Source organism: Colletotrichum orchidophilum (assembly GCF_001831195.1).
Source record: "Colletotrichum orchidophilum strain IMI 309357 chromosome Unknown Scaffold_55.1, whole genome shotgun sequence".
Lineage (NCBI taxonomy): Eukaryota > Fungi > Ascomycota > Sordariomycetes > Glomerellales > Glomerellaceae > Colletotrichum > Colletotrichum orchidophilum.
In genome coordinates this window covers 181,195-195,573 of record NW_019173011.1, presented here as the reverse complement: position 1 = coordinate 195,573, position 14,379 = coordinate 181,195, and the positions used below count along the sequence as shown (strand labels likewise).

Here is a 14,379-nt window from a genome sequence, read left to right as displayed (position 1 = left end):
AACGACGCGACCAGAAGAAGAATAGAAAATACCGCGCGTGGCTCCTTGGTACCTGACCTGCTGAGCCTGATTTGTTTCTCTCCGTTGCCTTCTTCCCTCCCATCTCTCCATCCAACGACTCGACTATTGTTTGGTCGTTTGTCGCCTGTCGCCGGCAAAGTCTCCTTTTTTGTTTTCCTTTTCATTTCTTTTTCTTGGAGGCTCTGTGTCTGTTCTTCTGTCACCACAAAAAAAAAAAAAACCAAGAGGGGGGAAAGGCTTGTGCCGAGCGAGCAGCAGAGGAGAAGAAAAAAATACACCATCGCCCTCTCTCGTTCGTTGTTGTTATCTTTGCCCGACACGACCAACCTACCTAGACCTGAGGGCATCTGATCCGAGCCTGGTTCTGGCACCAATTTCAACCTGGCTGACGCCTCTGCTCACTCCTCAACTTTCACTTCCACCCCTCGTCACCCAAACGTCCTAAGATCCACTCCTTTGGCGGCTTCCTCTTGTCGTTGATTCACTCTTCGACTTTGGCCTACCCATCCTCCCTACCTTACCTACCTCACGTCGCGGCACCTGTCCTCACTATTCATCGCCCCGACGCCTACCTGCTTCGCCATCAACCTCAACTTGGCCTCGCGCTACGCGTCACTTTCAACCCTCTCCGATCCGGTTCGATCCTTTACCTCCGGCTTCCCTGCCTGACCTACCCCTATTGCTCCGCTGCCTGGGCGCTTTAGCTGTCGCTGGTCGAGAAGCAGTCGCATTTTTCCCTGGTTCGTGCGTTCACCGCCTTCTGTTCCCCCTCTTCTCCAGTCCTGGATGGAGACCTCGACAGGATCCCATAGCTAAACGAGCCGATTCCCTACAGGTCGTCGCCTGAGACTTTTCCATCAGAACCTCCCGGATCCTGGTACCCCTGCCCTGTCCACCCACCGTACCGAGTTGTACCACAAAGTACCCCCCCAGTCCTGACCGACCACTCAACGACCCAAAGAACCCCGAGACCCTCTCGCGATTAAAAAGCCCGGGCCAACCCCCCGTGCGAGAGCAACGAGACGTTGGGAAAAAATATCCTCGCCAGCCAGACATATCGCCAAATCGCCAATCCGGCTGGTCACCAGCAAGTGACATGTCATGGACAGCTCCTCGACGCCGCTCGCCGACTACTTTTGGATCGCCGGCGTAGAGTCCGTCTCCTATCAGGACTCTACCCCGCAGCCCCCCTCCAACAACGTCGAGTCCACCATCGCCGAGGACAGCGAGTATGAGGAGAGCGATAGCGAGTTGAACGCCACCCCGAGCAAGCGCGTTGCTCGTCACTCCAGCGTCGGTCGCCATTCGAGGCAGAACTCAGGTGGCCGCGCCGCCAATGGTCGCTTTTCTATCCAAACCGTCGACGAGGTAGATGGGAACACGCGAAGCAACCGGAGCAGCGCTACCATTCGACCCTCTCAGGCGAACCAGATCAACGGCAGCGGCAGCGGCAGCGGTGCCGGCCTCAATGTTTTCAATGGCTTGCCCCCTGGACTCAATGGCGAAGGACCCTTCATCGAAGGCTTCGACTTTGACAAGGCCTTGCTCAAGTTCGCTTCGGAACGAGAGAACTTCCTTGAAGACTTGTCCTTCAGTGCCGGTGCCAAGACACAAGCCCGTCCTCCCATGGTCAACCCAAGAGCTGAGCGCATCAAGGCCGACGAGGGCGACATGAGCGGCCGGAGGAGTCCTCTACGCAGCATCGAACGGAGCATCAAGGGCAGCATCCGCCGCAAGATGAGTTTCAGGGACATGAACAGCATGCGCAAGCAACCCACCACTCCTAGGGCAAGCACGCCAGGAGCCGGTACAATCCCCCGCCAAGGTCCACCCTCCTCTGTAGCGCAATCCTCAAGTCCTTTCCGGTCAACTAACACGCTAGCTCCAGCTTCAATTAGGACCGCCAAGCGACTCAGCAACTACAACTCGGTCATCCCGCCCCCGGAGCCCCTAAACACGGATCCAGATATGCATCCCCTCAAGAGACGTTTCGAGCCCGTCTTGCTGGACAGATACCCAGCCAAAGACGCGACAGACGAGATTGCCCGTCGTGGGAGGTTCCCAGACTACGTTCCCATGTTTGCTTTCCCGAACGACATCCAAATTGTGTCTTCCGATGACAGGCCCCGATCCACCTGGCACGGTTTCACGATGACTTCGGACGACAACTCCAAGATCTATGGTATTACCATTATTATCTGGACTGCCCTGGCGTCCGAGGTTGCAGACGAGGTGGAGAAGAAATGTGAGCAGTGGCGGCAGAGCCACATGTCCAACGAGGAGCGGGAGTTGGCGGCCAGTCTTGGAGTGCGACTCGCGGCTGAGCGTGCGCACCTCTCGCAGCTGCTTGCAAAGCTTCCTACGATCCCCTCGGGGTCTTCCGCTCGTGACACCCTGGATGACCAGATCAGTGCTGTTGAGGAGAAGATCAGTCTCATGACAGAAATGCTGAGACCACTTCGGCACGGTGCCGCGTCCAAGATCGACGGCTTGACGGCTGGCGAGAGCGGACTGTGGGCCCCCAGAGCCTACGGGATCTTGGGAAGAGACGCCACGAGAATGTCGTTCTGGAAAGAATGGCTGCGAGCGATTGTTGTACCCATGACCGACAGCGCAGTCCTCCGAGTACCACCAAGCTCCCCCAAGGTTGGTCGTTGGCAGCCTCTTGAGCGTTACGTCGTCAATCTGTGCACCGAGGCTTTCAGTCCCCTGGGCTCCAAGACGCAGGTTGAGCTGGGCGTGCGAGAGTTACGACTATACTGCCGAAAGGAGGCCATCAACGAGATTCCAGGGGCTCGGACCATTGACATCTACGCTCTGTTCAGGTGCTTGTCTATGGAGAATATTGTTGCTTTGTTCGAGTATGCAATGTCGGAGTCTCGCATCATCTTCCTCTCCTCCCACACTGGCATGCTTCACCTGGCATGCCACGCATTGGCCAACCTGCTGTATCCCCTTAAGTGGGCGAGCATCTTTATTCCCGTGCTCCCTGCGCGCCTACTTTCGGCACTTGAGGCGCCTTGCCCTTACATCGTCGGTATTGAGCGGCGATATGAGAAGATTGAGCTACCTGAGGATGACTATGTGCTGGTTGATTTGGACCTTGACACGATCGACGCCACCAACCAACCTGTCCGCCTTCCGCGACAGCATCGTCGCAAGCTCATTTCTTTGCTTCACGTGGCTGCGCCGCATCACATTCGGTATGGAGTGACTACTGGACCCCCGCCGTATGCAATGGAGTCGTACCCGTACGACGCCTTTTCAGTCGAGAACGATACGCTGTACAACGCCAGTGTCGCCTCGAGCTCGTTGGGCAAGTGGGTTACACAAAACTCTTCGTCTTTCGGAGAGCCTGCCCCGCCGAACTCGATGCGACCACCAATCTTCAATGCTTTTTTGCACTCGAAGGCTGGCGACCACAGCAAGGACCGGCCCAATACCAGCAAGTCCGGTAAAACCAGCCCACAGTCCTCCATCTCCCCAGTCTCAATGAACTTCCCACCTATGCCGACCACGCCTGTGTCACGCAGCGATTCAGGCTTTGCACAGACTTTGAGAGAAAAGAAGTCGGGCCACTTTGATGAGAAGTCTCGGCGCAGCTCGTCCTTTGGCATGGACAAGCACCCGCCTCTTCATAGACCAAGCTTGCCCTTCCTCAGCGGACATAATCCCAGCATGTCGGCATCCGCCATCTCGGTCGATTCGCAGTCTTCGTACAACGGATACACACCCGGATATGCTCCTTCGACATATGCGCAGTCTACGCTGGCAGCATCAACCATCATGCCCAACATGCTGATTCAGCCCGTACGGAATACTGATACAATGGTGTGGGTTGAGGGCCATTGCTTCAACTGGATGGCCCACGACTTATCCTCGACATGCTCCGTCTGTGACGACAAGTCAGAAGGAGACGGTATTTATGAGTGTTCTCACTGCAACGCTCGTGCCCACAACCGCTGCCTGGGACAAGTCTCCGTGGTATGCAGCGAAGCATTCCACCCTGATCGAGTTCGAGCTGCTTTCGTCCGATGCCTCGCTAGTCTCTTGTACACATACAGAAAGCACCTGGGCCGCCCTACGCGCGAACAAAAGAACAACGGCCAGCTCTACAATTTCGATATGAGCGGCTTCATTAAGAGTCTCCCATACGATCAGCAAGAGTACGCCACGATGTTGAGAGAAACTCAAGGTATGAACATTGTCCAAACCATTTCACTCGCTCTGCTAACGAATCATCAGCTTTCAACGAGTTCATTCATGAACGGGAAACACATTCGGCAACACACGCTTCGATTCGTCTCTTTGACGAGATCATTATGGCCAAGAAGGCTCGCGGACGACCCGGACTTTCAACGGGGTTTTCTCGTCTGTCGACCATCCGTATGTCGCACGGCGCATCAAGCAATGTATCAGGTTTTGCTGCGCCATCAAAGCTCAAGATACCGACGTATCTGGGCGATACATCGGATCACATGTGGCGGACGGCTTCGGTGCCTGCTCCGAGTGCCAAATTCCCGGGCGAGTACCGAACCGTTGTCACTAGGATTCCCACCAAGCTGGACCCCAGTCTGATGAGAGAGCCTCGAGCGATCCAGGGCGTCCCTCGGGCCGAACAGCGGACGCGCGGTTTCATTAGGAAGCAAGTACCCAGCATGGTTGGTAGTCCACCAAACTGAATGAATGTCGACGATGACGTTTGCCGGCGTTATGCCGGTCATGATCCGACGACCATTCCGACTTCTGCCTCTCTGCACTGTACGATAGGGAGACTGTATGTTTAATAAACAGCAGGAGGCGGGACTGTATAAAATCACAACGGGCATAAGGGGGGAGTCTGGGGTTAAAAGAGGGCTAAGGGGTTCCTCATGAAGAAGTATTTTCTTCATCTTTTGCGAGTCTTTTATTTCCAGCTGCGAGCCAGAACTTGGATCCTTTAACCATTTTCGGATAATTGCATTGCTGTCGAGCAGGAATTGCAAACTAGCAAGCAAGAAAAGCAGGTAGAGAGGGAAAGGAGAGCATTGATGAGTGGCAAGGGGTTGTCTCGCAGCCGCGACGCAACCGCACCTCTTTGGTCGGTTTTTTTTTTTTTTTTTTTGCGCAATACTAGATTAAGAAGACAAGGTGGAAACGACGAATATATTGGACCCCAAGGTCTTGATGATTCATTCATCCATGTTAGCTGTTTGGTGACTCGAAGTGGGTGCTAAACGTAGTCTAGCGACGGGGTCTCTGGCCAAGTGGTCGCAGTATTATGGAAGGAATACCTCCTCGCCCTAGTTCACTGGACGTGGATGTGGATTTCTATTCAAACGAGAAACTGACCGTGCCGATTCTTCTGGTGTACTAGTCCTCTCTGTTGCAACCTCGTCAATTCACCTCCCCCCACCCCCCTCCCCTCAACGCATCCATGTAAGGATCCCATGTTTCGGCAACTTTCGTCTCAGGGGGAACTCCCATTGTCTTTTCGTCATTCTCTCAAAGATCACCGTCCGTCCACTCCACGATGCCAAAGAAAAGATGTTCAAGTTTAACTCTTCACTTCTCGAAACCCCCTCCGCCCCCCGGTCCTTCACCAACTTAGGCAAACTCGTCCTCGGGCTCCTCAATAGCATTCTTCACCCTTACAAGCATTGTCGTCTTCCACTTGTCAAGCTTGCTGACCTGATCATACTGGAAGAGCTTATCCGTAAACTCTTCCTGGTTGCCCCCCTCTACGGCGGCGAGCAAGTCGTTGAGGAGCAGGGACTCGCGCTGGCCGACGAAGCCAGGGTCCATGTCGGCGTACTTTTCGACGGCGCGGCGGGCGGCCACCATGTCGCCCGTCGCGAGGTGGCAGATGCCGGCGCGGAGAAAGTAGTCCTTTACGCTGTACTTCATCAGGTTGTTGTTGATGGAGACGGCGGCAACCTTTTCGTAATTTTCAATGGCCTTGTAGTAGTCGCCCTCGAGGGAGGCCACGTCTGCTACCTTGAGCCAGAGCTTATTGGCGAGGCTGTTTTTTTTTTGGCCGGTGTTAGCTAGTCACTTCTCGCCCCATCAACCGTGAATGTGTAGCAAATAAGTTGTTGAACGGAAAAGAGGGTAACCTACGCAGCGGCATTATCGCCCTCGTACCATCCCGCCGCGGCCTCGTAGCTCTCGAGCGCGCGCTTCGAGTCGCCGAGCTCCGTCTCAAACAGCTCGCCGAGCGCCTCCTTGTGGCCTGCCGCGCGGCGGAAATTGCCCTTGGAGCAGTACTGGTTGACGGCGACTTCGAGACAGCGGACGGCGGCCTCCGGGTCCTCCTTGCGGAAGGCCTTGAAGGCGTCGACGAGGGTGTTTGCGGCGTCGTCGGGTTCCTTGAGGTTGTTGGTCTGTACTTGGGCCGCCTTTTCAAAGGCCTGGCCTGCTTCGCGGTCTGTAGAAGGGGCAGATTCGCCGCTCGTTAGACTTGACTGTTCTATGGAGGAGGACAAGGAAGGCGACGAGGAAGATGATATTCGTGAAGGGGGGGAGGGGACTGACTGAGCTTTTGCATCTTGAAAGCGTTGGCTGCCTGTATGTACAGGTCCGCGGCGTTCTGGTACTTGTCCTCCCGGCCGCCGAAGAAGCTGAAGCCGCCGCCGGCGCTCGAGAGCGTCTTGTCTGCCTGCGCGAATCACGAAACGTCAGAGATCGCGTGTCGCCATACTGAGACCACCAGCATGAGTATCCTCCAACATCGACACACCTTTTGCAGCAAAGCGCGAGGGTCCTGGGCCATGGTTTCGAAATTAAGCAGGCACTATGCTATGACTACGGGGGTATGTCTCTCGATCGATCAGTATCGGGTGGACGAGTTCGATGGGGTGCGATGCCGTCGTTTACGTTGGTTTGGAGGGTGGGTTATCGCAGACTCTCTTTATACTGCTTATCTCGTGAGGATACGTCGTGGGTTTGCAGAGAGAGAGAGAGAGAGAGGAAGGATGTGCGTCGCTTGGGTCGTTGTTCGGCTGTGAGAGGTAGTGGTGGTGGTTGCTGCGGGCTGGCATCAGCGCTTCGAAACTGTAGCAGCGCGACACACCCGCCCACTTCGGGGGTCGCTGGTCCAGTGGCCAGCTATGACGCGCGGGGTGAGTCGCTGTGGCTTAGCGGAAACCAAGGTGAGTGAGGTGGCTTACGTTGCTTGCGAATCCCTCCATGGGGCCTTGTTACCTAAGGTACCTAGTGTTGCAGGTTCCTATGGTGGGGTTTCCCACTTGCGTTGGTGTCGCGTCCCGACACCCTGATTCGCCGACACCGCAAGTGACCTTTTCCCTGGCCCCTACCTAGGTCGCTGCGGAAGAAACATCAGGGTTCAAGCTCTAGGTCCCAAGTAGATTAATTTCCAGGTCGACCAACTCCGAGGCCAAATCTACGACCGCGATCTTCAAGCACCTTGAAGAAGTCGGGACCACAGCTCCATAATCCTGAGAAGAACCATGGCCATGATGCGTCCATTGTGCAGGCGCTGCAGCGCACTCCTCCCCCAAACCCGCACATTTACGTCCTCCTCCGTCCGCCTTTCAGCACCGAAACCAGCTTCAACACTCCTCTCGAAACCAACGTGGTCCGTCGCCTCTCTCCTCCCACCGTGCTCGAGAGCTGGCGCCACGGAGCAGGCAACAGAAGAGCCAATCTCCCGTGCAAAGCTACACCACCTCCTTCGCCTATCCGCCCTCCCGCTCCCCGAAACCGAGGCCGAAGAGACCGCGATGCTGCGCACGTTGCACTCGCAACTACACTTTGTGCGCGATGTGCAGAGCGTAGATACCACCGGTGTTGAACCTCTGCGTTCATTGCGCGACGAGACAACAGAGGGTGTCGCAGAGGCAACAATTGGCTTGCAAGAGCTGCAAGACGCTTTGGGCAAGGAAATCCTCTTCGGTCACAAGAAACGACCAAAGAGACTGCGTGGAAAAAAGTTTGATACCAAGGGAGTTGAGGACTGGAATCCTCTGGAGACCGCGTCAAGGACGGCCGGAAAATACTTTGTCGTTCAAAGCAGCAAGAGAGAGGAGTCATGATACCCACCAATTAGGATACCCGGTGAGAGAACCTGTTGATAAACATATTCCTTTTCCCATTGATCGTATTTCGTCATGTTACAAATGCGTGTGCCCGTTTTCCCGACGTCATAGCTAATAATGCTGCAATAGTCCGTCCATCCATCACCCACACCTTTCATCACATTCAATAACAGTGGCTCATGTCTAATCATATCTTTGCCGATCATCCCAGCTAAGATGCTGTCCATAGCCTAATCCTGGATCTTCATCTTGCTCATTTTCGAATCGAGCTTGGCGTCGTTCTTGTGCTTGACCTCCTCCTGGATGTGCTCGGCTTCCTTGTCCATGTCGACGTAGGCCTGCTTCTGGCTCTTGTCGCGGCCGTATTTCTCATCCATAAGGCTGAGGACTTGTTCATCCTTCTCGATCTGCGCGTAGTCGAGATCCTCCCAGCCGATGTTCTTGAGAATGGTACCAATCATGTATTGGTATCTCAGGTGGCCGCTAACCATGCTGCTCACGTCGTAGTTCTCTACGCCTTCGGCGCCCTGGATTGGTTGCAAGCCTGCGACGCCGAACTGGAGGTTGGACGTGCGGTACAGGAAACCCAGTATGTAATCATTCTCCGAGTAGACATTGACGAGTCTACCCGCAACGACACTCTTCAAAGCAAGCCAAACTCGGCTTTCGGATGGCGCTGGGGTGCCAATCATGACCACCGACTCAATGAGACCGAATTGGCGACGTTCGGCAAGCACCATCAAGCAAGTGTAGATGGCTCGGGCAGCCAAGCTGTAGCCAATCAAGCTGACAGGCCGATCACCCTGCACTTTTCGACTAATGGCCTCCGCTAGGATCATGCCAACCTTTTCGGCTCGGACCATTCCGACGCTCCAAGGATTGTCAATGACTTTGCTGACCTTGAGAAGGCCGATGGGCCACATGGCCGACATGAGACTGGCAAAGACTGATGAAGGATTAGCAAGGGATAAAGCACCTCACTGTTCGAGAGACTCACTGGTCCGCGTGATGATTTCCTTCTTGGCAACACTCCAGGCGGTACTCTTGATGACAGTCTCGAGCGAGTTACCCATATTCATCAGGTTGGCAACTTCCCACCGCACGGCGTACACCTCACCTTGGTGGCCGATGCAACGCCAGGGATTGACCACATCTTCCTTCTGAGTAAGCCAGCCACTGAGAGCGAGGACGACTCGCAGTCGTCGGTCCTTGGAAGGGATCTCTTTGGCGTCGCGATACTCTTCCCGCATTTCGCCATGGAGAGGTAGGAACGCAAAGTCGGCGACATCTCTAGCGTATTGGTCCATCATCTTGGACGTCTGGCGAGCACCGTAAATGCCGAACAAGCTTCCAACGACAACACCACTCTGGGCCAAAGTACCCAGCAATCCGGCAGCGGCCGTGGAACCAAGTCCGACACCACCCATGACGGTGCCAATACCTGCAGCGACCAGGGGAGCTGCAAGACCTCCAGTGACACCAATGATGGCAGCACCGGCGGCGCCAGCAAGGCCAACCTTCCAACGCCTGGTCGACTTGTTCTCTGCAGACTTATCCTCAACCACCTCATCGGCGTTGATTTCCTGCACAGTCTTGCCGAGACCTCGGGCAACCCGAACCTCATCCTCCTGAAAGAAGCGGAGGCTCAGGTGAAGCGATGACGCCAACTTGAGCATGAAGACACGGGAGAAGGCCGTGTACTGCTCCAACGACAGTAGAAGCAGGAGGATAGTGTGAAGCAACAACTTCCGGCGCTCAATAGGTAAAGCGGTAAGTGGTGTGGCGCTCGGAGGAAATCGTCGAATCAGCCAGAGGTCAGTTTCGGGAGGTTGACGGGTAGCCGGTGAGTCTTGAGAAGTCAGCAATTCTGCATAAAAGTTAGGGGTGCCGGTGTCAACTGCTTCCGACGCACCTCCTGTCTTGACACTGAGGGCGCCGCCTCTACCACCACGGCCGCGCGGGGTGGTGCCTCGACCTCCCTGGGGTGCACCACGATTACCGCGACCGCCGCGGGTTCCACGAACAGCACCACGACCGCCACGACCGGCAGGGGCGACTGAAGCTTCGGGATCCTTGACCGAAATGTCCTTGGCGCGCGTCAGGACATTGCCCTGCCACTTCCTGAAGACGACAAGACACTCCTTCTTGAGCTCCTGAAGCTGAGGCGTCATGGCCTCTTTCTCCTCCTTCTCGACAATCTCATGGGCCTTGTTGTACGTTAATCCGCTCTTTTGTACGTTCGAAGTTGAAGCAGAGCCAGCATTCTCCTTGTTGGCGCCGCCCTGGGATTGAGGGGCAGCAGGCTTGTTGTTCACCTTGTTCTTCAGCAGCGAGAGGGATAGCCACGAGTGCTGGGGGTCCTCGGTTGTAGCGGGGGTGATGGGGGGAGAGTGAAAGATGTTGCTGATCTGGTCCTGCATACTGTCCAAGATGTTGCTGACCAGGTTGATGAGCTCGTTCTTTTCCTCGAGAGTGAGGACGCCAGTGAGATCGGTCTGGGTACGACGGCGCTGGCCGTTAGGGCGTCTCGAGCCGGCCATGGTATCGTCGTCGTCTGGATCTCGTTCCCAATTACCGTCTTCTTCTTCTTCAAAGGAGCAAATAGAAGATGCGTCCAAGTTCTCCTCGTCAGAGTAGGCGTAGCTGTATTGGTCCTCGTCGTTTTCCGAGGGGTAAGTGTTGATGTTAGGATCAGAATTGGGAGTTGGATGGGGTGCGGCAGGTTGAGAGCAGGCAGGAGGGGTATCTGTGTTTGTGCTCCTTGGGTGGTTGTGAGGTGGTACGTTCGTCGCTGCCTCCTGCACGACCGCACCCTGCCCCGCGGCAGGTGCTGCCGGGGAAGGCGTTGAGCCAGGCGCGGTTTCCATAACGGGCATTATCTCGAGGGGTCAACTGCCAATTGGGCGAACGGGAAGGGGCCACGGTGACTAAGGTACGAGGTGAAGAGATACAAACCACAACGGGCTATGGTTGGACACCAAGCAAGCGGACGGTGAATGTGTGGATGTTTGGTCCTGCTTTCTCTGTGTCTGCCTGTAACTTGTGCCTAGACACATACACACGACGACACGAGCAGCGCAAGCTTGAAACAGTGAAGAGGCCAAGCAAACACAATCGATGGCAGCATCGTGTAAGGGAAACTGGGAGGCGAGCTCTGTTTGTAGTCGCGCGGGAAGCCGCGTCCATCTCAGACCCCTGACGTCAGCTGTCAGGTCGCACCCAGTGATGCACCACCGCATCACTGCAGGGTCACAGACGCTGCTTCCGGGGCACGAACCGATCTTATCGATAGAAAATGACCTGGGGGAGGGTCACTGCTCCGGCCGGTCTGATTGGCAGATGACCTGACCTGCAACGTCTCCAGCGGCTTCCCGTGCGGCCGCCCCTCCCAACTTCCAAGCCACCCTCGCGGACGCTTGCAGATGCGCTAATGCACGATTTTTCGGCCCTCTTTCTGGAAGCTGGCAAGCTGGAGCTCCGGAGCTCCCACCCTGACACGTGCCTGGCTTCCCAATGGGCAAGAAAAAAAGCTCAGACCCGGCCCACTGGATATTAGCTGCCGTCCCGTTTGCCTTGGCCCCTGTTGGTCCGCTGTCAACTCTATTTTCGTCCTATAATGTGAACGTTGTTTTCAGTCACGTCGCTTTTCTACTCGTATTGTTGGTACTGTGATGTATAGCCACGTGTCTCTGCCCTCTTCTGATAAGACGTTCCTCCGGGAGACGTTTCTCAGGTTCTGGATACGGTGCAGCGGCTTCTCATGTTACACAGCCAGCGGGCAACAAAAAAACAGCACCGGTACTCTCTTGCCGTCACGTACCTAAACCCTTGACAAGTGAGGTCATTCTCATTTGGATTCTCACTTGTGTTTCCCTCTCATACAGGCTGTCGGACGGTTCATATCAGCCATGCAACTCACACTGCTGCGCCTGCTTTCTCTATGCAGGCGTTTCCATAGCATGGCTCAACTAAGGTACCGATAGCACTAATCCCTATGCTCGCTGCCTGCTTCATCAGACCTGGATGTCTTGGCTGATATCTTTCAAAGTTGAAGTCCACCCAGAGTCAATTAGACCCGGAGAAGCTGTGGCCTTGAAATTTATCCAAAGGGGTCATGCTCGACCCGGGTGTATATTGAATACACCCACTCTCAAGTTCGTCAAATCCCCCGCATGGGTGCGATGGAAGGGAATCCTGGCTGTAAGTGCCCTAATCCGGAGATTCCATCGACCGTGATACTACCAGCACCTTGATGCCTTCGAGATAGCTATAAGAATAAACAAATTCCCCCCTCCAAAGCACCTCATTCTTCTCAGACACCACTCACAACTCACACTCCATCCACCACCACCTCTGCCCACCTCAGCAGAGATGTCTCTTCTGGGTCTTTGACCTAGCTGAATGGCGTGACAGCCACCAGCCCAAATGGCCCATGCATGGTCAAGGGCCAGCAGACCCACAGCAAAATGAGTCCTACATGGATTCCAAACCACAAAACATAGGCTCAGCATGAATCACACAGACAACGCAGTATATTGAATCCTCAACCGGCATATGCCAGCAGATCTGCACAGCTACGCACATATCTTATGCACACATAAGAACTGGGGGGTGTCGGATGGCACAAATGACACCCTCTTGTGTTTCCATCACCGCTGTGGCGCCTAGCTCTTCTCATCCAGCTAGAAGATCGACGACCTGAGGACCACTGGAAATCGTTTCGCAAGATAGCGAAGATGCTCCGACGTATCCGCCACCATCTTTGAGATGGCACTACTCTCGGCAGCCATCAGCAACAGTGGGCTGCAACAGTCCCAATTGAACTTAGTACCAGCCTACAACACATGCCTCGCATCGAACTCCAGCCAGAAACAGTGAGGAGGCGATGCAGACCCAGGAGAAGATCTAAACCTCAAGGGAACATACACGACAAAGTGTAAATTGTGCTAGCACTATACCCAAAAAGTCGTACCAACGACCGAGGGTGGCGGTCCAGCTCTCAAGGAGTTCACAGCCCACCTAGAACGATTCCGAGAGAACAGTCATACGAAAAGAACAACTTGAAACACATCCTGGCCCGAACCGACACCGGGCAGCCAAGATAACTCGCCAACCACCAATCTTCGTCACACTTCCTGCCTCTAACACAAACATGCAGTTGGACAACCACGCAACCGAACAGTTGCTCCACCAACATTGAGTCAGCGACCAGCCGGCGCAAGATGAACGATGCGACGCAGCCGATGCTCAGCAAGTCTGCACCTCACGGGCTCGGCGCGTTCTTCGGCCGGCTCGACGCAGTGGCCATCGTCAGCGACGAAGGGCTTCTGACGCCAGAGGATTGGCCCAGAGAGTTTTCTAGGTGCGGCAGCCGGCTTGCCGAAATCAAGCGTAGTCGACATGAAGTCCTGTGTGCCATGGAGTGGATGAAGCTTGCCCCCTAGGCGTAAGGCTGGGAGGAATGGGGCGTGGAGTCGTCATGGGAGGCTGGGAGGTTGAGAAGAAGCAAATCGTCAAAGACAGTAGGATATGGAGCGCAATTTATCTGCATTTCCCAAATCACAGTGCCGTCCCAAAGGGCATTATTATAAACGATGAAAGAACATTCCAAATTCCAACGCCGACGCAAAATAGCATTGTGCAAAATCCGCATCAACCAAGCGACCATACGATACCAGCGTAGAAGGTCGACTCTTGAATAGAGGACTTCAACTTACACCAACCTGCCCAGCCCGTAAGTTGTGATCGGTCACGCGTGTCTTGGAGGTAGAGGAACCGTAGTCTGCCTAGAAACTGACCCAGTCGTTCATATCGCTTACAGTAACAACGCAATGGCCGAAACCTGAAAAAGATTGTCTCCACGACGGCGGACGTAGGCGTAGGCTCGGGTACTGTTGGGAGTGGAAGTCCGCGGCTGGTGGGCGCTTTCGCTGAGATATGTGACCTCAAGGTCGTCGACATTAGAGTTAGCTGGCTCCTTGGTTGGCCAAAGAGGCCAGAGGGCTTTCCAAGGTCTACACACGTCTCGTCACCCCCCCCCCCCCCCCCCCCCCCCCCTCGCCCCACGCGTCTTCTCTTCCCCCTGCCCGTCGTGCGCTTCTGCCCCTTATAGTCTGGCCGTCCGCGGGGGTAGGCTGTAGAGCGGCCCCGCGGCCGCCGCCGCGCGGGCGCGGCCCCCCCCGGACTTATTCCCACCTGTTTCTGAATCTCGAGCTTCCTCGGTTTCAGAAGCGAACCTTTTTGAGTGGGAACCTCTTGTGTAAGACATGAGTCGCATCAAACGTAACCTGCAATGAGATCCTGGCAATTTCAATGCTAGCCT

General features: G+C 55.1%; 5 protein-coding genes across 5 annotated transcripts; 3 read left to right on the top strand and 2 right to left on the bottom strand.

The window, feature by feature from the left end:
* Window positions 1–1,122: 1,122 nt before the first annotated feature.
* On the top strand, window positions 1,123–4,703 carry CORC01_07067 (DENN domain-containing protein; the record flags this gene model as incomplete). Its single annotated transcript, XM_022618705.1, has 2 exons — window positions 1,123–4,216; window positions 4,267–4,703. The coding sequence occupies 2 exons, from the start codon at window positions 1,123–1,125 to the stop codon at window positions 4,701–4,703; spliced, it is 3,531 nt and encodes a 1,176-aa protein (XP_022474805.1).
* Window positions 4,704–5,607: 904 nt separating this feature from the next.
* Window positions 5,608–6,772, bottom strand: CORC01_07066 (alpha-soluble NSF attachment protein; the record flags this gene model as incomplete). The annotated part of the gene is made up of 4 exons (XM_022618704.1): window positions 5,608–6,022; window positions 6,121–6,427; window positions 6,535–6,658; window positions 6,740–6,772. 4 exons carry the CDS (start codon window positions 6,770–6,772, stop codon window positions 5,608–5,610), a joined length of 879 nt encoding a protein of 292 aa, XP_022474804.1.
* Window positions 6,773–7,469: 697 nt separating this feature from the next.
* On the top strand, window positions 7,470–8,054 carry CORC01_07065 (uncharacterized protein; the record flags this gene model as incomplete). Its single annotated transcript, XM_022618703.1, has 1 exon — window positions 7,470–8,054. The coding sequence occupies one exon, from the start codon at window positions 7,470–7,472 to the stop codon at window positions 8,052–8,054; it is 585 nt and encodes a 194-aa protein (XP_022474803.1).
* Window positions 8,055–8,287: 233 nt separating this feature from the next.
* Window positions 8,288–10,933, bottom strand: CORC01_07064 (uncharacterized protein; the record flags this gene model as incomplete). The annotated part of the gene is made up of 2 exons (XM_022618702.1): window positions 8,288–9,003; window positions 9,055–10,933. The coding sequence occupies 2 exons, from the start codon at window positions 10,931–10,933 to the stop codon at window positions 8,288–8,290; spliced, it is 2,595 nt and encodes an 864-aa protein (XP_022474802.1).
* Window positions 10,934–13,279: 2,346 nt separating this feature from the next.
* On the top strand, window positions 13,280–13,501 carry CORC01_07063 (uncharacterized protein; the record flags this gene model as incomplete). The annotated part of the gene is made up of 1 exon (XM_022618701.1): window positions 13,280–13,501. The coding sequence occupies one exon, from the start codon at window positions 13,280–13,282 to the stop codon at window positions 13,499–13,501; it is 222 nt and encodes a 73-aa protein (XP_022474801.1).
* Window positions 13,502–14,379: the final 878 nt, after the last annotated feature.